This window comes from Salarias fasciatus, chromosome 5 (genome assembly GCF_902148845.1).
Source record: "Salarias fasciatus chromosome 5, fSalaFa1.1, whole genome shotgun sequence".
Lineage (NCBI taxonomy): Eukaryota > Metazoa > Chordata > Actinopteri > Blenniiformes > Blenniidae > Salarias > Salarias fasciatus.
In genome coordinates this window covers 25,510,570-25,533,875 of record NC_043749.1, presented here as the reverse complement: position 1 = coordinate 25,533,875, position 23,306 = coordinate 25,510,570, and the positions used below count along the sequence as shown (strand labels likewise).

Sequence of the window (23,306 nt, the reverse complement as noted above, 5' to 3'; positions counted from 1 at the left end):
TACATTGTGCCAAATTGTTGAACAAATACAATCATTGTACATCTGGAAGCACCATTTCAATGCAAATCATCTGTGAATTTCGTTTATCAGTCGAGCAAGTGGCTCTCGAGATTTGATGTCTCTTGAAACTGATCATTTATTTTTGATTTGCTGCTACATTTATTTTGCTTTCCTTGCTTTTTGTCTACTTAAGCACTCGCCAGTCCAACTTCCCTTTTTTTAAATAAACAGAAAAATATGTATTATTGAGATGTTTTGTTTGATACTGTTTGATATAGTCAAAAAATCCTCGAATACATGAAATGTGCTCATGAACACAGAAGAAAAACCACAATCTTTCCATGAGATGAGCCAAGCCCTGCTGACCGCTGATGTTTACATCCTGTCCTCATGTCATCCGTCCTCACCACTCGGACTCCGATGCGGTACACAAATGTAGGAATTCATTCTGTGGAAAACAAGCTTCTCTTCAAAACATCCTGACAATCGTTATGTTTATGTCCAAAACATGTTTGGGGAAACATGAACTGTACTTATCCAGCAGACAAGGACTGTTATTGGTGAACTCCAGAGATGCTGGAAGATGGATTTTGTTAATGTAATCAGGCGAGGGCAGCAGCTTCCCTCGGTTTCCCAGAGCTTCTTATGTAATGGACAGGCATGAGAGTGGACCATTTTCGAAGTTGCCTTAAACTCTTGATTACCTAACTCTCCGCACAGAGGACGAGCGAGCGTATTTCCCAAAATGTCAAACATTTGCTTCGAGATGGGAGCACTCTACCAGCACTTACACTGCGAGGAAAGCAGTCTTTCATTACCGTGTCCTCTCCACCGGCGCAGACTGAGAGACGGACCGAGAGTGTAAAGCTTCGGCGTGCACATTCACTTCAGCGGCCTCGCACGAGACGTAACAGTCGTGTTCGGTTTTACCAAGGCATCCTGAATGTGACCAGTGGCAGCAAACATTCGAAACCAGTTGTGTGTGAGTGTGTGTTAGAGTTTTTTCCTTCAAACTGCATCTGACTCTGTGGGCTCACTCACATTATGGGGAGAAAATCATCTACGTGAATACAGGAGTTAGACTGAAGGTTCACTAAGGATTAGGGTTGGGCAGGTAGTGTGTGTGTGGGCTTGGAAAGTGGGAGTCTCACTGTGTTTAGGGTGGCTTTGGGATCAAGGAAAAGGTGAGGGTTGGGGTTAGGAAACAGGATGTAGTAGTCTGGGTTCAGTTTAGGGTGTAGCGGCAGGAAAGGAAAGTCTCTGTACTTCCTCCAAACAAAACATGTGAGTTTGTGTTTGCTTTCACTGAAAATCATGGCCACATGCACCAACCTTTACGAAAACACATGTTTTAATGTTAGCGTGAGGCCAGGATTTAGTGAAGTAGTAAGTATGGTTGAGTTTACAGTAAGTCTGCCTGGGATATATATGAAGGTCTATTATATGTCTCCAGAAGGGATTGAAACACAAGCAGAGTGTCTGGTCTGGTTTTCCTGACAGTGTGGAGCCACACAGCTGACAGCCCCGTGTCATTTTCCAAGTATTTTAGGGTTGAGGTTAAAATAAGTTTAGATAAGTCGTCATGTTTTCGGGATGTTGTGATTTGTTGTGAAATATATTGGTGTCAGTGCGTGTCCATCCCCTCTCGTGAATTCTGCTCTGCTTTGATTCTCCTGTCATTACTTGTTAATAAAGGTAGAAAATAACAGTCCCGGCCGCGGCCAGCTGGGTTAATGACCGGGGCGTCCGCCTGAGGGCCGGTGGATCGGCAGCGGCCGCCACCGCGCCTCGGCGCGCCGCACCTCTTCCTTTCATCTCACACAACACTGATCAATGCCAGATCAGAAGGCAGAGCACTTCATCTGCAGCCCGTCCGCATGCCGGCGTATCTGAGCACGGGTTTCTTCTTCTTTGCCTTCAGCACGTAATTGGCAAAGCCCAGAGGCTCAAAGTCTGGTCATCACAAGGAAAGATCTGTTGTTTTACAAGAAGTTATCTTTTTTTTTTTTTTTTTTTTTTAACTAAAGCGGTTGGTGACAGATTTCCCATACTGGGCGCTCTCTTCCTCGGTACAGATTTGGCGAACTTGTCGAGTGAAGGCTGATTTGTGTGGAAGCAGAGCGACAGACATTGATTGCAGTGAAAGTTGAGAGAAACTGCAGTAAACATCCCGTCACTTCATTTCCTACAAGTGTCAGGTTTTTCTCACAAGCCGAGACGTATCGGGCCACAAATATCGATCAGAGGTGCAGGAAAAACATCTCTGACAGCGAGCCGTCAGGGTTTTCAGGAACAATCATATGCAGAACATGGAAAAGAAACTTGGAAAAAATAAAACAGAAAAACGAAGAAACAGCATTTGCCAGTTTCGAAAGGTTTCTCCACTCTGTGAGTGTAAAAACGCTGAATGCAGCAGCTCCTCCTGAATGTTAATTTAAGGTTAAAGCTGCGCAGATTTAACAGTCTTAGAGTCTTTAGGTAATTTGCTTTCAGGTAACAGTGAATGACCGCGCTCCCCGAGTGTGACTAATTCTATTGTAGCTTCGCTTCAGCAGAGCCCCGAGCTTTCATTTATTCCCAGAGCTCCGCTCAGAGTCAGACTGCTTCACTGTCACTTCCTACCAAGTGGCACAAAGTCTCGAAAGCACGATATGAGACGACGGACACCGAGGCAACTCGGATGTTAACGGCGGAATCACAAAGATAGATCACAAACATTGTTTTTTAAAAGAATTAGTTCAACGAAGGCTGGCGAAGCAGTTCGAGCCAGCCATGTACGCTTTAACCTTTTCAGAAAGTCTTATGTTTCCTCCGCAGCCTTTTCGTCTGCGTACCCTCTCATCATCCGCTGTGAGACCGCAGAAAAATGAACAAATGACCTTCTCACACAGAGACAACCCTCAAGCCCGAGAGGAGACCTCGCCAAGTTATTTTTTTGTAATGGTAAATATTCTCTAAAGTCTGAACCAGGATATCATCTACATCAGTAAATATTTCAATGTCTGTGTCATTTCCCTGCGTCAAATACAGAGGAGAAGCTCATGAGCGGGACGTCTCTGCGGGACTCGGAAAGTACTAAGCTTATTCTTCCAGTTTCACTCGCTTAAATCACAAAACGATCATGTCAGGAGTTTTTACCAGACACGACACTTCTGCTCAGGGTTCATCCGGCTGCCTTTCGGGCACTGAAACGCTTCGGAGAACGCTTCGAAGTTCTGCAGCGATCCGAGCACCCTGCGGACAAAAGGAAACACGGAGCGACGGAGCATGTGAGGAATGTCAGAGAAACACGAGTCCAGCCTTCAGGTCTGGGATCAGCATGCTGTCAAGATCTTCTATTAAGCTTTTTCCAAGTGGGAGCGTCAGGCTCCTTTTCCCCAGTGAGCAGCTTTTTTCAGTTTAATGACTCAAAGCGGCATTAAAAGACGTGCATGCGCATGCACAGTGGCAGCATTTCAGCAATAACAGTAACATCCTTCATTCGAAAGAAAATCCAAAATGCAGCAAAACCTCAGCACTCTCGACTCAATCAGACTCAATCCTGTAAGTTGACCGACTTTTATATGAGTATCTGCAGCCAATGTCAAGTCTGAGCTCATTTCTATACGTGCAAACTTTTAGTGGATCAGCTGTTAGTGGTAGTTAAGTGTGAAGTTTACGTCAGTGAACCTAGTTCATCGCTCTTAGATTACGGGAAATACCCTGACCCAGATGTCTGGAAATCCCAGTTTGGACCGTCAAATTAAAATCTTCATGTTTTCCAACGGGGGATTTTGGGAGGACTAAGTTAAGTTTCCACATGATCATCGCCCACTGTGGCTTCCTCTACTCCCTCAGGATGGATTAAAAGTCTTTCCTCCAGTGGAGGCAGGGCTGCTGCCTCCGTGACGAACAGCCATGTTCATTTTTCTGTCTGAGCAGAATGAAAGTCTTTACCTGTACTCTAATGGACTGTGTGAGTCGGTCTTGATGGACTGGCTGGCAAACTCAGGCCGATAAGCACCGCACCACACCTGAAAGAGAACAGGAGGATGATGTAAGAAGAGAAATCAGTTTTGTTTTTCAGATTTGTTGTGCTGCATAAATACACAAACCATTGCTAATATTATGTTTTCATACAATTCACGTTTTGAATTTGCCCATCATGCTTAGAAACTCAGTCGTTGTGCTTCCCAGACAGACTTTCAGCCCTTTCCTTGTTGGCAGTTTGCTGCTTTTGCTTCCAGATCTCTGCCACCGAGACGCTCTTGCCCTGGCAGCCCGTCCAGTCCCCCCGCCTGCAGCTCAGTGTTGATTTGTTCTGCGATTGCTTCAGCGTCTCGGACCCCCTGACCCCCTCTCTCTTGGTCCCACTGTTTACTTCTCAGCATCGAGTGTCCATAACCCCCCCCCCCCCCCCCCCCCACCACCACCACCACCCACCCCCCAGCTCCCCCCCGAGCTCTGGCTCTCCGTCCAGATGGTGAAAATAGTATGGAGCGTGTTTCTTCATCACTTACTTGGGCAAAGTTTAGAAAGAAAAGCGCTTGTGATCCATGTCTAGACCGGGCAGCCGAGCCTCCTCGCCCTCCATCTCCACCCACTTCAGATAAGCCTGTAAACACATACACACACACACACACACACACACACACACACACACACACACACACACACACACACACACACAATGCAGCAACTTATCGACAGATGGCAGGACTCGCGGACGCTTTAATTCAGGCGTTTTGCAGTTCGTCACCGCCGCTGAAATAGCAACGCGTGGTCGTGTGCAACTAACATCCAACCTTATATGCTTGGCGAACGCCCCCATTGTCTGCGATGTTCTCCCCCAAAGTGCTGATTCCACTGACCTGCAATCATGCAGAAAAACTCGTGAAAACACACACATCAGCATGAAAACACTCATCGCCGGTGGACACTTCATACACGCCGTAGCACCACAGCGAAGCCTCTCGTCTCACGCGCGCCCGGCGGTGCTCACATTCTGTCCACCTGCGAGCTCCCAGTTGAAGTTGCCGTATTGTTGCACCATGCACTGCGACTGGTCTTTAAAGTGCTCCGCGGAGTAATTGCTCCACCAGTTCAGCATGTTACCGTCCTTGTCAAAATTACGCCCTGCGAGGTAAACAGAGTGCAAGAAATCGAAAAGCCGCTTTCCAAACACGATGCAGTAAACCGTCATCGTCGTCAACGGGACAAACTGTGATTATAAAGTGAAAGTAAACTGCATTTATCAGTCCAGGCTGCTGAAAACAGCGGCCGAGTCTCACCGTTGTCGTCGAACCCGTGTGTGATCTCGTGTCCGATGACCATTCCTATTCCTCCGAAGTTGAGGGCCTGGTGCTGGTGTTTGCTGAAGAACGGCGGCTGCAGGATTCCTGCAGGAAACACTGGATGGAAAACAAAACCCAGTGAGCGCTGAGCAGCTGACATGCATATTTAGAGTCTATTTACCACGATTCACACACACACACTTTAAATTAATGTGTGTTATCCCTAGTCCGCCTGCCTCTGCAGTGCTGATATGTATTTGCAGCCTCAAAATAAACATTCGACCATGTTATGAGCGCCGGCGGCAAGTTGTTTTGTTGCTGTTTTTCTCTCGTGTTCATTTGTCCATAAATCAGCTTCTTTCAACAACAGCTGTTTCCACACGACTACTGAAAACTCATCGCCTTCTCCAGAGAGCTTACAGTAGAAAATACACTTAAATAATGATTGTTTAACTCAAACACACTGAAACCACATGCCGTCAGAGTGATGCAAGGTCAGCTGAGAGAGCATTACACTCATTACTAGTCACATCTCTTCATTTCTGTGTAATCTGTTTTTTTTTTTTTTTTTTTTAAACTTCCCACATTTTGAACTGGCGTCACAGTGGATCTCTCACCTATCTGGTTCCTGTTGTGTGAGTAGAAAGCATTCACCACAGCGGCGCCGATGATCCACCTGAGGACGGACAGACGGATCAGCTGAAGGTCAACAGAGCAGCCGTGCCGCCAAAACGAACGTTTCGAGCCTTGATTGTTGTTTAATGAAAACAGAACATCTTTCTTGTTGCTAACGCAGCGTGTCCGCTAGCACTGAGCGCCTCGCCGCTAACGGCGTTGAAAGGGAGGAGAGACCTGTGTTACGGTCATCTCTGAGCAATGAGTCCGATTTAAAGGAGTGTTTCCTCTCCTGCGCTGCACGGGAGGAAACGCCGGGAGTTTCTGACACTTACAAGTCAGGATCGACAGGCTCTCTCAGCTTCTTCAGACCCTTGTGAGCTTCGGACCGGAGGTTCTCCAGGATGTTCTCGAAGTAGTGTTCCTCGCTGAAATTTAACTGAAGAAAAGGAATCAGAGAAATCGGAGATAAATCAGACTTTCAGTTATTGAAAATGCTGCCTGGAGGCAGGATTTGTTTTTTGTTTTCTTTCCTCTCACATGAGCGTACTCCTGGTCGAGCTTCTGGTTGCTTTCTTGTAAAATGTGATCTGGATAGCCGATGTGCTCCTTGATGGCCATCGCCTATGAGGGAAGGGAAACCGTAAGCAACGATAATGCTGAACATCTTCCAGAGAGCCGATCATGACCTCCAGAATGGAAAAAAACCCCTCATTTTCTACATAAGTAGAAGTACAGATGTGTATAAACAACATTCCTGGGAAGCGTTTGTTTACGGCTTGATTTTCAGATTAGGACATCTGATTGCATCTTTTTTTAATATGTTTGAAAATAGGTTTAAACAGACTCAGCCTTCAACAGAGATGCTGCTGCCACTGAGGAGAGAGACATTTCGTCAGCTGGCTCCCCCCAGCTTTGTTTGCAGACTTGTTATAAGTTACTGTCTTTCTTGGACCCTTTTTAAAGTCAGCTTCGACTTTTAAAGGGATACTTCAACATTTGGCAAATTGGCCCATTTAGCGCAATTCTTAGTCATTTGGAACATCATACTTACTTTTTGTGAGGGCGAGCTGTTGTTTATTCAGAAGTGAGTCGGGGAAGGTTTTTGGGACGGACACAATGGAAGTGGATGATATTTTTGTTCCCCTCGTCAAACTCATCAATACAAAATCCAAGAACCCCAAAACACTTTGGTGGACACGTTATAATCTGCACATTCACTACGCTGTGGAACACCGACAAATAATATTGTAGCGATACAACACTGAAGCAAATACTGGGAACTACTTTTCCTTTTGAAATCACTAACGCCCAGACGCCATGTTTAGTAAGTAGTTCCGTCTTAGCAATCTTCACATAAACAACTCAGTCTTTTCATTTTGCATTAATATTTCACAGCGTAGTGAATGTGCAGATTATAACGTGTTCACCAAAGTGTTTTGGGGTTGTTGGATTGTGTATTTGATGAGTTTGACAAGGGGAACAAAAATACTGTTCACTTCCATTGTGTCCATCCCGAAAACCTTCCCCGACTCACCTCTGAATAAACAACAGCTCGCCCTCACAAAAAAAGTAAGTATGCTGTTCGAAATGACTAAGGAATTGCGCTAAATGGGCCAATTTGCCAAAATGTTGAAGTATCGCTTTCAATTATCATAATAATGCATTTGGATGGAGTTCTGAGGAACACGAAACCTGACTGAATCTCAATAAACTTCAGAATTTGATTTACAGAGAGGAAGATTTTATGTTATAATAAAGACCAGGAACGTGTCACTCATTCATTTTACCTTTTCTCTGGCCTTCTCCTTGGAGGGCGCGTCCATCCAGCTCAGCTCCTCCAGTGTTTCCACGAACGCCGTCTGGATCTTACTGATGAGGTCGCTGACCTGAGAGCAGCGACACACAGATTCCAATCAGAGGGTTCAGTCGGTGTCGCACACAGACTCACGCTCACATAAAGAAAAGTATGTTTTTCATCAAGGAGAAAATACGTCTTATATCACAGAAGAGGCCGAAAACATCTTTCTCAGTTTTACTTTCTTGAATTAGTTTTTCTCGATTGTGTTTTCATTTCAAACAGGTGTGCTGCTCATTATTTACAGTTTTCCCAATGACAATCATAAATAACTTCTATTTTTTCAAAATTCAGATATGAAACCTATAGACAAAAATTCTAGTGAACTATTGTTACATTTTTTTTACTACTTTTTTCAATACCTACTCTAAATAAGCTTCTTTTAAATTGCTTTAATGAGTTGCCGAGGTTGTCAATGGTAAAATATATGTTTTATTTCATAACATTTTCTTAAGGAGATAACACAGTAATTGAAACTAAACTCTAGCAGTCTGTATAGCCAAAGAAATGTAAATGTATCTTAAATTTCTCAGTTAAAATGGTACATTTAATGGCTACTAATTAAAATGTGGGAATATTACTGTAATCTGTGGATGTACTCAGCGCAAAGTTATGATTGTAAAAGTGGCAAGAGGTGAAAATTGTACTGATCCTGTGTAAAAGAAGAACCAATTAAAAATACTTCTAAATTACAGAAATTGTGATTATTTTCAATTTAATATTTCCATCCCTGCAACAACATGAAGATTAAAAGAAAAACTGATAAAACTTTAATAAAGAACCACCTCATGTCAATGAAAGTAGTTGAAGTGAAAAAAACACAACACAATACTATAAAGATAAGATGCAAAATGGAGGCTCAAAAAAAGTTGCAGCATTTAAAAGAAAAGATTAAAGAGCGCATTTCAAGCTTTCTTTTTAAAGTTTCAATCATGTTTGAGGTTCTTCAATGAGACGAAAAAAGCAGAACTCACCATCCGTTTGCTTTCTCCTGCAAGGTCTCTCGTACGTACAAAGCTCCCCACCGCGTTCTCCATGCTGCTCTGGACGTAACGCACACACTCCCGCCACCAAGCATCCTCCACAGTGGTCCATACAGAGTCTGGACCAAACACAGCAAAATCAGAGCCTTTTAGTTAGTTTTTAATCATCATCAAAGCTTTACAGAGAGACTGGCATCTTACTGTATTTAATGGTTTTGACATTAGTCTAAAATAACATCATGTTCAATCGAGTCAAGATAAAATATTTCACCAAACCTTTCATGTGGACAATGTTTTAGTCCAAAATATTTTGTCTTAGTTAATTTGTTGTCATTTTAACCTAAATATGTCAGATTAAATGATTAAAAGGTCAAAAATGTTCTGCCAAAACAAGGAGGCGAAACATTTATTAATTTTTACATGACATCAATGTAAAGTTATAAATTTAAAACAAAGAAAAAGAAACATTACACATCCGAGCTACTTTAAAGTATCTCTCTTCATCATGCAGGTTACTCAGGGTGTGCAGATGATAGACTGATTACTGACTGAAAAACATCACATCACAAGTTCGGTTTTCAGTGACTCCCAGTGCTCCTTGGGTAAAGGAAAAAAAGACAAAACGCAGTAAAAGTTTGTGCTTTCCTCTGTAAATGTTGTGCAAATTGTTTTCCTCGTGTTAGCGGCACCTTTCTGTAGCGAGCTCGGGCCTCCTTGAAGCGTCGGCTCAGGCTGTTCACTCTGTCGAAGATGATCTGCCAGGTGAGGTAGTTCTGCATCGTCCTGCAGCAGACAGAAAATAACCCTGTGGGTGCCGTCTCTCAGCAGCGATCGGGTCTGGACGGGCGTTCCTTCCACTGACCTGACGCTGTGTCTGGACAGCACCTCGTTCATCTTCTCCAGGTAGGGAGAGCTGTACACCACCACCAGTCCTCCTCCAGCTGGACGTCCACAGACACGCTGGACAGCACACCTTGGATATCTGGTCCAGTTGAAACCCTGGAAATCCAGACGGGAGGCATCATTTCACTTTTCTTTTTGCCTGATTTGATATTCCACCACACCAGCTCATCAAACTTGCTCTCAATCAACTTAGACTCACTAATCAACCTCCAGAGCATGACTTTGAAACGAAGGAAAGTAAAATACTGAGGAAAATCCATGAACGCACAGGGAAATCATGCACCGCCCACTGGTATTTCATAAGGTATTTTCATTTGGTTTTCATATTTTTCAGCTTCAGCTTATGAACAATATGCAAAGGAAACAGTGATTTCTTTTGGGGCGGGATCTGAATTATATTGTGGGAAATACAGGAGCCAGAAGAAAATATGATGAAAGTCTTTATTGGATGATAGGTTGATTGGCAATATGCTGAGGCAGAATAAATTATATTTTGAGACAGATCTGGATCAAAAGAAAGGCCCGTAGTGACCCGGATAAATGACTATAGATACACTATGTGCCATGGAGAGAGGACATTTAAAGGAGAATTGTAATTGAGCTCCTTTTTTCTTTTCTTTGCTGTCAAATAACCTCCAGTGGTGGCCAGAGAAGTGGATTTGGGATTGGAAAGTCGCAGGTTCAAATCCCACTGCTGACAGGTCACCACTGTGACCTCAGAACACGACCTTTGACACCAAGCAGGCCACTGCTGGTAGCATGAACAGTTAAGGTTTACGGTCAATAGGACTGGCTAAATGTAGAGGAGTAATTTCCTCAAGAGGCTCAATAAAGTACTTTGAAAGACTCCTACGTGTTTTAATAACGTCGTCCAACTCCCCATTTTTTTGCGCTGGAGGGTTCTCAGCACTCCTGCCAATCACTCTGCGGTGATGAAAACCAAACAAACAGGGAGGCAATTCCACTTCCAGCTAATGGTCCTCGTGTAAACAGAGTCTCGAGCACATTAAACCCTCATTTCTGCTCCTGTTTTGCGTGTGCTGCCAGCCAAAATGCATGAAACCGGAAGTCTGTGTGGTTAAAAGCAGGATCTTAGTAAACTAGTTGGATAAAGTCTGAATGGACAGATCTGTTTTGTTTGTGGTTATTTCCTCGTTTTCTCTCTCTTCGCCTGTTCATTGCACAGGGCCGATGGTGGACACTGAACATTAGGCACACGATAAAGTGGAGGGATGTTGCTCACGTGAAAGCTGAAGGTGCTCTGCAGCTCGCCGAGAGTCATCTTGTTATACAGGACGGTCACGTCTTGGCGCTCCTCTGCAGGTGAGGTGGCCTGTCCAGAATGAAGAAGAGACGGGTAATAAAATGAGTCTCGGTCGATTATTGACATTTTCCTCTCTTTTGGCCGGCGATGTCTCAGCCGTGAAGCCCCTGACAGGCGTGAAGTCGTATGAAAGCGTGGCAGATCTCCTCACTCTGCATTAAACGTTTTCTCATTTACAGGAAGCAGATAAGAGGAGCTCAGGTCCCTTCCTGTCATCATTAATTTCACTCAGACTTTGTGTCACGACTCCCTTCCTGCTGCAGCCGGCACTCACGTTGGCGATGTCGGTCTCCAGCTCCAGCACTTGCATCATCTCCTCCCACACCCGGTCGTCATCCTGAGTCAGGTTCCTGTCCTCTCGGGTTATCTTCGCAATGGAAACCATGAAATGCAGGTAGGCCTCTCGAACCTGAGGTGCAATCACGCCAAGTGTGAATTTTGTTTTCGCTTTGAAATCACAGATACGCCGCGGTCACTGGACTTAAAGGGAAATAGATTTTGCAGAAGTCGGAGGGAAAGGATATTCAAACTCTCCGCAGCACAAACTCAACTTTTCACTGCAGAAAGTTTTAATTTGGACAGTTTAAATCAGACGTGGGTGTGGATTTATTCTGCTGCTGGATTTAATGTCTGAACATGGCGAACGTCATCCTCACTGCACTGCAGCCAACCTAAAACCCCAGAGTGTTTCCTCCAAAGCCAAAAGTTTTTGGATACCAGGCTAAACATCACTACTCTGTTCTTGACGTTAATCGTTTGGATGATTCACCTTTTTGTAGTTCCATCGTTGAAGTAATAGTCTCTGGAAGGCATGCCAAGTAGTGGCTGGTCAATCTGAGCAAAATACAAAATCAGGGAGAAAAATAAGTGAGTCATTTCATCAAATTGATCTTCATACAGCAACAAGTCAGTGATTTGAATTAACTGTTATCATCTGCATAGAAAAATCACTTCTACAATGCAGCAATGTAACTTCACTAAATCATCGAGTGTAATGTTAGTTAGGTCGATGTAGTAAATGAGCCTGAACAACCCAAGAGGAATCTCACATTTTCCTGATATCCCAAACACTCCGCAATCCTTTAAGTAGGAAAATAGAGAAATATCCTCAAAATTCTGTCTTAAAGGAATAATGGACGATGTTTTAGCCAATGAATGGCGTGATGCGAGTCTCAACTATTGGTCCTCCATCATGTCAATCACGCTGGAGAAATGCTTGCGTAACGCCGTCAAGCGTGCTCGTAGGAGCAGCAGAGCAGGTGGGATGATCTGGCACATGCGCGTTTTTCAAAAAGCGAGTAACACGTTTGGCTTCGACTTTTCGAGAAAATCGTCCATTATACCTTGATGTCCAGCCAGAGGATTTGTGGATTGAAACTTGCAGCTGATTTCCTGTGTGTTGGTTCCTACGGTTCCATCAAATAAGCTTGAATTTAAATTTACGATTAACGAGCCGACTGCTGAGGACTGCGATCATTTGTCGTCTTGACTGCGGAGGAAGGAAACCCGAACACCGAGCTCGCAGCCAGTCGGCGCTGAAGGATTCAAACCGATGGCACTAAATCAGCATTCCCACAAAACATAAGGTGGGTTGCAGAGACTGACGAGGTGGACGTAACTTTTCCTGCTCATTGTGGCTTTTCCAGCTGCTTTATGTGCCGCTTGCGAATTTCTGCCATGAAGAGACTGATCAGTTCAGACAGACCAAAATCAATGTGTGTGACTTCCAAATATTTTCTATGTAACTAGAAGTATTCTACTGCTACAGTTCAATACCTTCCCTGACATTGGTTATAGGTCAAGTTATTAAAGTTTGAAGGTATTTATGGTGCTCAGAGTTAATCCAACATTTTTTGGTTTTAATGGACTTTGCTCAATGCGATGAACATTCAAAGTTTCCTGTATTAATTAGTCACAAAATGTGATCAGATCCACATGTATCCAACATAAACAACTATTATTTCATGTCTTTTTGGAGCATATCCATGAAAACCCATTAACACAGGAAGGCCTCCCTGATCGCAGCAGAGAGGCTTCCTGCCATCGGTATGAGGGCAAACTGTGGTCTCACATAGATGATGTGACGCTGAGAGTCCCGGTCGTCCGTCCACACATACATGTCCAGCATCACCTTCTTGTGGAACCGAGCGGTGAGCGTGGCCAGCGTGTCCTCCAGGCTCCAGGTTTCCTCTGCAACCCAGAGAGAAATCATCCAAACGAACCGAACAGAGTCCGCGCCTCTGCTGCCCATTCAGCCGACTCTCTCTGTGGAAATCCGTGTGTGCAGATGCAGCTATGCGTGGTTAATTTCTTTTTGAGCGCCTGTCCATGATTACCTTATTAAAGTGGCAACAGTGGCGAGCACGTGGAGAGCGGCGTGGACTATTTAAAGCGTCCTCCACCGCTGATTGAGGATTGCTCCTCCGCCTACTGCGTCACCCTCCCAAACGCACACCTGACTGAAAAGCCTGGGCGTTCTCAACCGCCAAACACAGCCTGCTGTTCTGATCCACGAGGCTTCCCCTCAGAGGCTGTGTTTCTACCTGCCGTGGTGTTCCAGTCCTCGGACGCCACGGGCCAGTCCTCCGATGCTGTCGATGAGCTTCAGGAGAGGCTGCGAGTCCCCGCTGCTCGATCAGGCCTGCAGATCGTACACAATCACGGCTTCAGAAAGCACGAGGACGATGAATATTACTGCACCGCTAATAATGCAGGAAGAGAGCGTGTCATTCCAAGCTTACAGTTAATCCTTAAGCTTTGAAAAAGCTGAAAGGCACAAAAATTAAATTACAAGCTTGACTTTAGGTTGTTTGACCCTTTGTTGTGCCGCTTCAGTTAGATCCATCAAACCTGCAGCAAAAAGCTTTATTACTTCAATCAGTCATTGTTATTAATGTCGGTCATTTAATCAAGTTCATAAAATAACCGTTAGACATTGTTAGTGTACGTGGCCGGTGTAAGAGTCAGTAATTCAGTCTTTGTTGGGTTTTAAATTCACAGATCATCAACACAGACACGAAAAAGCTTTCTGCTCGTTACCTAAAACTGACAGCACAGCTGTAATTTAACCCGACTTCCTGTAATCTCATGCCATGTCACACATGTTGGTTTGTTGTCGTTTGGAGTCAAAGTCAACGTGAAACATTATGTGAGCTGTGCTTGTGAGAGGAATTTATTGAGGTAAAATAGGTCTGAACTCCTAAAATCATGGCTTGAACAATAAGAACCTGAGTCTCTGCTCTCATTGTTGTATAGTTTATGTTGCATGACTGGCAGAGTGCTTTCCGCTTTCATTTTGATAGCTTAGTGTAAGTAGTTTTTAAAAATTTGCGCTCATTCTTCTACAATTACTTTAAATGATCAAAATCAGATCATGTAAATTCCACAAGTAATTATTTCTTTAGAGTTAAAACTAAATAAAAAAAGCTGCCTGGTGTTTTGTTCAGTCTTACTTTCATTCATGCAGGAACTGTACAGGACTTTGGCCTTCCTGATGGCGTCCCTGTCCTGCTCGTTTGTTGTTTCGAGGACACCTGCAACAGCAGAGCGTGTGCAAACATCCCCTTTGTGAATGGAGCCCACACATGGTTCTGGGTACCGCGGCCCACTGACCGCGGGGAATCAAAGCCGGCTGACCTTTGAGGACAATCTCCAGCTTGTCTCTCAGAATGTCGAAGATGCTGTGGCGGGAGCTGGTCTCCGGGATGACATGCCGCTCCAGCCAGCCCCCGCAGGCGTACTGGTAGAAGTTGTCGCAGGGCTTCACGGAGTCGTCCATGTTCTGCAAGAGGCGGGCGGCTTCGGGACGGCAGAGGCGAGGACGGAGACACAGTGCGTGAGGATCCACGGGACTTTGCAAAAACGATGGGAGGAAACAAAACAAACAGCAGCGGCTGCTCTCACCTGCGGTAACACAGTCTGCGGTCGTGCACACGCTGCTGAGGCTGGAGCGAAACAGCTGGCCTGCAAACACCCAGTGCACAACTGTGAACATCTGGAAGGAGCCTGAACCAGCCTCCATGTCGGCGTGTTAAAAGGCACAGAGCAGTTTGTAAGTGAGCGACGCAGCGTCTGTGTCAGCGGTGACGACCGTCTCTCTCTGCTGATCAGGCAGTAAAACGGCATTACAGCATCGAACAGAGGGTCAGACGGCCGCGACGCCAGGCAAACCGCTCATCCCGCAGTGCATCCTGTCTGCAGTTTGCTGGATCAGACTCACCTTCGCCTGCTGAGCTCCTGGACACGCTCGGCCTGTTGGATTGTTCTGAATTAAAGGAAAGAAACACGAGTTTGTAAGGTCAAAAGTGTCTCTTCAGATACTCCAAGCAGAACATTCAGACTGACTCAGTTCATTCTGGTATCATCTGAGTGAAGAATAGCAGCCACATTTTCAGTGAAATGTTGTTCCCAGTGATTTTCCCAGGACCAGGCGTTGGACCTTCCTGCAGCTTTTGGCCCACAGTCTTTTGTTTGGCATCTCCAGAATAAAAAAGATTGTAGCATTTTTTAGAGTCTGACAGGAATATGATCATCCCGAAATAAAAGAAAATGCTGCTTCACAGTGATTATAAGCTACATTTACCACAATTCATTTTGTTTTTGTGAGCTGTATGCTACCTGATCACTGCGGAGTCAGCATTCACTTCGAGTTGCATGTTCTCAGTTTAAAGTTTGCATGTTCTCCCTGTGCGTGCATCAGGCTTCTCTGCATTTTCAGAGGTTTGTGATTGCAGTGAGCCCCTGACCCCGAAGTGCTGCCCGCCGCTGCGTCACCAGTCACCGGACGGGCGCCACTGTGGCCCAAAGCCTGCATGAATGGCGAGGGGGTTTTATCAGGGAGTAGAACCGGTGCCAGACCAAACACGAGGATCAAGGGATCGGATGTGGCCACCCCAAACGGCAAAAAAACATGTCGATGTTGAAAATGATTGATGAAAAATCCTCAAAATGTCCAAGAAGAGAAAAACCAAAGAGAGAAGGACAATAAATGAAAGAATCTTAAAAATGTCATAGCACTGCCATTATTTGCTTGTAAGATAAAAGATACATGATAGAAATACTCTATTTGGCCTCGATAACTGAAATTGCCCTCAAAATAAAAGATAGACTGACTTTTTTTGATAGTGTATTGGGTTTCTGAAACCGAAATTAAAAGTTTTGGTTTGTAATGAAAGAGAGAAATGTTTGCAAAAGAGAGTCTAACACAGATATCTAACTCTGCCAGGGAGAAGTTACACTTTCAGTAGTTTCTCCAGACGATGTGATGACATTCTGCAGTGTGAGGTCCAGCCTCTCATTACCTTTCACTGCTGACGTGTAGAGGACCACCAGCCCCGCGAGGGCGCAGCTGACCAGCAGCAGCAGCACGGACAGACCGATCTCTGCGGCGGTCCAGCGGCGCTTCCCAGGTTTGCTCGATTTCTCCATGATGTCCATTTGGCTTTCGGATTTGCCCATATTCCTCCACACTGCCGGCTCTGTGGGAGAGACACCGGGGAGTGTGGGATTGGTCCAGGAAGAGAGCTCCGAGTGTGTGTGTGTGTGTGTGTGTGTGTGTGTGTGTGTGTGTGTGTGTGTGTGTGTGTGGGCTGATCCGCTGGTGAACGCTGCCAGCTGACCTGCAGTGAGAGTGGAGTTGAACACCTACAACAACTTCACTGACAGGACTTGTGAAAAACTGTTGCTCTTCTGCCTCGATCACACTTTGTGACTCTTTCACAAACATGAAAACTTTCATCCCTCCATAAAAACTGAACTTCAACTCAATGTCAAACTAAACTTTTTATCTTCACTATTAAGAAGAAAAAAAAAAGTCAGTTAAAAAGGACAATAAAGGCTTAAAATGGGCCATTTGGACACATTTTAAATGCCTCTGATAAAGAACAAGGAGACAACCAAGATAATGATAACAACAAAAAAAAGTTTTTTTGTGACTTTAATTCTGAATTCATTGGTTGAAATGTTTTCTAACTCTTATGTCCACATAGAAATCTTTCATATGGTGCATTTACTGGTTTATATCATCCATCACGTCCACACCTTCATACAAACACTGATCTGGATAAGCTGCTCACACTCCACTGGAGGAAACTGAGCCAATCTCTCAAACAGAAAACCAACAGGATGTAAGACATTCCTACATGCTTCCTAGAAATCTCTAATGCCAACCAAATGAATCAATACCTGCAGTGTCACTTCATGCGCTGAAATGTTTCACTCTGCTACATCATATTGAAGTCAAATGTTGAAATAATCACAAACACCGAGGTCTTTTGATCTACGAGATATAATCCCTTATATGTGATGACTGATTTGTGATTTAATATTTGTTCCTGTTCCTGTTTGTTCCTGTAATAACAATTGTTAGAAAGTAACAAACAGCCATAAATCAAACTTTTTTTTCAGTTCATAGCTTAGAAAATTCTTTAAATGATAAGTAATTCTATTCAATTTATGATAAAATGGTAAATCATTGAGTATGTACTCTGACCATACGCATGAGAAGCTCCCCACACTGTGAATTTGGAGGAAACCAAAAATGGCCACGTGCCTGTTGGAGTCTGTGACGAGACGCAATCGAATCATCCCGTTCCCCTTCCAGAGCCACAAACCAAAACGGTTAGGAGCATACGCATGCATTAATGCAGCTTATCCTCAAGTCAAAAGCACAGTTTATCCCACCTTTGTCATCGTCTGTGGGTCACTTTTGGTGAAGACTTGCGGGTTGATGCCAGGCGGCTTCACACAGGAACAAAATCACTTCATGACGTGCTCCAAACAATTTATACTCACTGTTTTATAATGAAAGACAGTTATCTGCCTGAATCACTAAAAAAAGGCTCATCATAGTGTTTTTTCAAACTTCACTCCTCTCATTACATCTTGGAGTTTTAATTCACTGTCATTGAGCTCCATATGTATCTAATATAGACAGAAAAATTATTGTATGAACTCAGTTTATGCAGGAAACAACAGCAGAAGTTACCTATTTAAAACACGACGTTGCATACAGCACCCCTACCCACACATCCTTTCCACACACACACACACACCAAGCCATAAGCCCACATCCCGAGAACTCATTTCTATGCGTGGTGATTATGTGCGAACATAATATCGCAAATGAGCGTTTGAGCAAAGGACAAAACAACAATCACAGTTGGCTTTCAGCGGCGTCGCTTCTGCATCCATCCGCCCGGCGGCACCTGCCTCTTCCCCGAGCCTCCTCATCGCCCTATCATTAGGCCTGACGGGGGACAGGCTGTAAATCAGAGGCTCGCACCGCTCTGCCCCATTAGCCCTTCCTGATGAATACTCATGGGCACATGTCTGGCAGCAACGCTGATGAAGAGCAGACAGGGGCTTGTTAGGGCTTCACCGCCGTCCGCAGACTGGATCCGACTCTCTGAAGGTCCACCGCCGTCACACTTCACTGGAACGCACACAATCCTGCGCCAACTCCAAGGTTTCACAGGAATTGTTAGCGGTTCAACACCCTCGCAGAGCGTTGTTTCTCACAGACAGAAGTTAGTTTATCTGCTGTTACATGGATTTAATTAATTGTGTTTAGGGAAAAGGAAGCTTGTGGCTTTTTTCCCAACTCAACACAGCAAAACCGAGCTAAACAGTCGAGTTGGACAATGAGGATAAAACCTTTTAATCCTGGATGAAAGGGTTTTACAGAAGGATTTCTCTAATCAGAACAATAATTCAAACTCACCAGCGTCCGTGAAATGCCATTACGTCGATTCCAGTAAAAGCATTACTGCCACCAAGCAGCTTGTCAATAATCAGAGTGGGAAAAATACAACATTTTTATTAATGGGGTTGTTTTCTGGGTGTTTGTGGCACAAAGTGCAACAGCAGCAGATGGGAAATGAACTTAGTGAGCCTCAAGTTGTGCATTACTTTAATAAAAACAACAGAATACTGCGTTTTGCTCTGCCAGATATGGTTTTTGCATTCCAGCCAGATGAATAAATCCTGTGTTATAGCTTCACCCACAGAAACCAAAACTCATTAATATTTATTTGCTCCCTTAAATCTATCACAGCTTATTGTGGCAGAGAATGAAACCAAGTCTATTAAAACAGACGGGAACTTTTCATTTTCAGCTTAAATTATTAAGGAAATTTTCACTCAATGAAAAGAAATAAAGAGTTTGTTTAAAGTTCTTTCTAATTGACATATATTTTACATTACATTGTAAGAAACAGCTTTTTAGAAACTGAGAGAGAAATTCATCACTTAAAAACTCTCTTTTGTACAAAGTTCTGGGACACTAAAAGTTGCTCCGAATCAACATTTTAAGAGTGAGCAGATTTAACTGAATTCCTGTCAGGTGGAAAAACTGTTTTCTTTCTCTTGAAACTTCTGGGTTTTTTTTTTTTTCCAACACATCCAGAGTACCCTGCCTCAGTCAGCTGGGATCGCCTCCGTCTGCCTGAAGTTCTTCAAGATGATGGATGGAAGTTCTGTGCAGTGAGATATTCTGCTTCATTTCATCCTAAATACTGTATGTTTGAAGACGAAAAGATAAAAGAACTGAAGTGAATGATACCAAACCTGAATTGAAATGAGACGCCTGCTGCCAGGGTGAACTGTATATGAATGCAGAAACAACACAATCCTTGGCTTGAACTCCAGGAATTGGCTCAGAGCAGCGAATCCACGTCCAGTTTTGTCACTGAGTCGCAGCCAGATCCAGAGATGGAAATGTAACCATTACTTATTGTCATTTCAAAGACTCGATTCCTGAACAGTTAACGGTAAAATGACTTTATGTCGCCCTCTGGAGCGATTTCAACTCGCTCAAACACAAAGCAGTGGCGACGGCTGCCATGCAGGGGGCTCGCTGTGGGTTCAGTGTGTCTTGCCTGAGGACATTTCAACAGGATCATAGAGAGATGGGAATTGAACCACATCACCGATACTGAAAGATGACCCACTGTTCCACAGCTGTCCCGTAATGTAGAAAGCATTCACATCACAGGCGAACATCTGAAGCTTCTCAGGGCTCACCGCTCAGAAACGATTACATTTTCTCTCTGCCTGTCACAGGCGAGCCGGTCTTTATCTGATCAGGTACAAAGAAGTCAGGTAAAAATGGAGATAAAATCAAAACAAGAGATTAACTCAACTCAGTTCGGATGCTGTGAATCAACATCTTGCAAGAAACCTGTTGTGATTACACATTAAAGAGGAGATCAGATCTTCATCAAACCAGAACCGTCTGAACTGATCAGACACTGCTGACTGGGTTCAGCTCCCACATCCTGCAGTTCCTCCATGTGTTATTTACTTCTCAGGTCATTAAACATTGCCTTACACTCATTTTACCACCATCACAAGACAAACAGAAGTGAGCAAATCAAAGCATGAGGCGCATTGAGACATGAACATACCAGGAGGTCAGAGGTTCAGTGTGTCAAAACGCAGGTCGTTTTCACTCAAAGTGAGACTAATGCGGTCTAAATGGTGGAGGCTCTCCTCCTGTTAAGCACATTAAGATTACACGCCGCCGTGTTCTGTGACTGGTACAGTTGCTCTCTGAACTTGGTCCTCCAAACAAAAGACGGATTAACTCCCAGGTCAGCTCTGTGTCAGCAGCCTGCACGCTTCCACTCAGTCAGCCTCACACGGCGAACCCTCCAGCCACTCACTCTGACATCTTCATTCTCCCCCCGTAAAGGATTCTGAGCAGCTTGAAATCAGAGCAGACGCAGCGTTTTAAATCCGTCCTGGGACTGCTGACATGGGTGATGCCTGAAGGCTGCACCCGGAGCTGGATAACTTTAACCAGTTTCACTTTGGCAGGAAGGCGATGTGGAGGATCCAGAGGCTTACCTTTGTATGTGGATGGTCCCTGAGTCCCTGAGCCGATCCCCCACAGCGCGCTAATATCTCAAACACCCCTGCTGAGCATCCACTCAGAGCTGGTGTGTGGAGAAATGAGTCTGTGCTGCGGGCTGAACCAGACTGCCCAGTTCAACATGCTGCTCAGGGAATGAGAGAGGCAGCAGGGAGGGAGGGAGATGAAGAGAGGGAGGAGGAGGAGAGGGAGGAGGAGGGAGAGAAAGGAGGAGAGAGCAGAGAGAGGGAGGAGGAGGAGGGAGGAGGGAGGAGGAGAGGGAGAGAAAGGAGGAGAGAGCAGAGAGAGGGAGGAGGAGGAGGAGGAGGGAGGAGGAGAGGGAGGAGGAGGGAGGAGGGGGATGAAGAGAGGGAGAGAAAGGAGGAGAGAGCAGAGAGAGGGAGGAGGAGGAGGAGGAGGGAGGAGGGGGATGAAGAGAGGGAGGAGGAGGAAGATGAAAAGAGGGAGAGGAAGGAGGAGAAGGAGGAGGACGAGAGGTAGGAGGAGGAGGAAGATGAGAGGGAGAAGAGGGGGGAGAAAGAAGAGAGTGAGAAGAAGAGAGGGAGGAGGTGTAGTAGGAAGAGGGAGAGGAAGAGGGAGATGGGAGGTGATAGTCCTGGATTGTTTTTAATTACATGATGGAGATAGGGAAGACGCGTGTGTGTGTGTGTGTGTGTGTGTGTGTGTGTGTGTGTGTGTGTGTGTGTGTGTGTGTCTGCGTGTGTGCGTGCGTGCGTGCGTGCGTGTGTGCGTGCGTGCGTGCGTGCGTGCGTGTGTGTGTGTGGCTGAGGGGTCAGCAGGACCCTGGGTGTGTCACACTGGTCTCCAGCTGCTCCCGTAAAACATGACAAACGTGTTCCTGAAGCTCTGCAGACACACGATCCAACAACACACTTCACCCAAACCTGTCAGACTGTTCAGACCGGTGAAACCTTTTTCGCCGGTGTGACTCCTCTGTCCAGGACAACCCTTCATTCGGGGGGTGTGGGATGCATGGAGAGCCTGGCGGGGAGCTGAACCCCAGCCTGGAGTCAGACTGAAATGGCACGGCGCCTGGGCTCATTATCAGCCTGATTAACCACACTAATTAGCTGATAATAAAGAGAAAGTGGGGACCACAGTGTGTCGGCTCATGTCCTCAGACACCCGGCTGCTCAGGTGCCGCTGCTACCCGAGGAAAATCCACGTGCCAGTTTAATGACGTCGAAGAGCGATCTCCATCAAAACTGAAAACAAATGCATGTGACTGGTGCACCCATATGTTTACAGCTGGCACGCCACATCTTTTCAGCGTTGGGGGGGGGGGGGGAATCTGGCGGAGTTGTTTTTGAGTGAGAAAGCTGCAGTCATTTACCGACACCATGATGGATGGAGGGCTGCACTGTGGGGCGCTGAGATTTGCAACTGAGTTGATAATTTATTCATGGGTTTTATTTAGCAGAGAGAATGGCTCCTCGTGTGGATTTGCCATGTTGAAACGTTTCTGCAAAAGAGCAATCAATTTACTCCAATGTTTAACTTGAGTGTTTGTCCAGGACCATACGCCTTCATCTCTTGATAAAAGTGTTCATGAACGACTCTTGTGTAGGTATGGAGACGACTCAGGGACGCGGGGGAAGAACAGACCCTCTGGTCTGGATTACTTTCACAGCAGGAGGGACTGACAGTATCTCCCCTCATGGTAAATAAAGCTAACCCGGGTCTTAAACACTCTACAGGAATTCCCTGCAGCACTTAGTATGGTCTTCATTTGACGTTTGTGTTGTAATGTCACATGTTGAAATTCATTCGTACCCTCTGTCTACTTATCTTTTATCAGATTTTATTATTTCACTTCCCGCTATCTGTTGAAAACAGCTTGTTTTGCTTATGCTGTCTTGTACCGCTGAAGTCGATCACACACAGCCCTGTCTTTGAGGATATTTCCACCAGGTGATATCTCATTGTGAACTGTCTTTTCCAAGCAAAACTTTTGAACATCAGCTGTTGAGACCACAGAAGACTCATGAAATTTGAAAATCACCACTTTTCCCTAGATGCGTTTGAAATTGAAAGTCTGGAGCAGCAAACCGTTATCTACTGTAGTAAAATGTATTAGCAAGAGAACACAAGCAAGCAGACTTCTGAGCTGACTCACTGGCAAGTTTGCATCAATTCATTTTACTCATACAGCAACAAATACAGTCAAATCAGTGATGGAAAGAAAAAAAACCTCCCTTTTAACAGGAAGAAAGCAGCAGAACCAGGTGACTTTCTGCAGGTCAGGTTGGGGTGAGGGGATGATAAAGAAAAGGATAAGATAAAGACAGAGAGCAAGAAGCAAACAGTCATAAAGCCACTGGCTGCAGACGTGATGAGGCAGGAGACACAGGTCAGGAACGCAGTCCCGTTTATTTATATATCCAGATATTTCCTCTTCTCTTCTCTTCGCCTAAATAGGCTTCACCAAACATACCTGTGGCTTGTTCTCAGACTGGATTCTCCCATCTTGGTCAGAAAT

At 44.9% G+C, this 23,306-nt stretch overlaps 1 protein-coding gene across 1 annotated transcript; it reads right to left on the bottom strand.

The window, feature by feature from the left end:
* Positions 1–1,980: 1,980 nt before the first annotated feature.
* mmel1 (membrane metallo-endopeptidase-like 1) lies at positions 1,981–20,949 on the bottom strand. Its single transcript, XM_030092678.1, is given in 31 exon segments — positions 1,981–3,234; positions 3,937–4,013; positions 4,500–4,525; positions 4,528–4,594; positions 4,785–4,850; positions 4,982–5,115; positions 5,271–5,390; positions 5,891–5,949; positions 6,224–6,327; positions 6,429–6,512; positions 7,679–7,777; positions 8,721–8,836; positions 8,839–8,848; positions 9,419–9,512; positions 9,592–9,656; positions 9,659–9,710; positions 9,712–9,728; positions 10,876–10,965; positions 11,231–11,365; positions 11,726–11,729; positions 11,732–11,790; positions 13,028–13,146; positions 13,500–13,536; positions 13,538–13,576; positions 13,578–13,597; positions 14,409–14,489; positions 14,593–14,754; positions 14,860–14,919; positions 15,176–15,220; positions 16,257–16,433; positions 20,803–20,949. Coding segments are annotated over 30 exon segments (2,298 nt in total). The 5' UTR covers positions 16,414–16,433; positions 20,803–20,949; the 3' UTR covers positions 1,981–3,134.
* Positions 20,950–23,306: the final 2,357 nt, after the last annotated feature.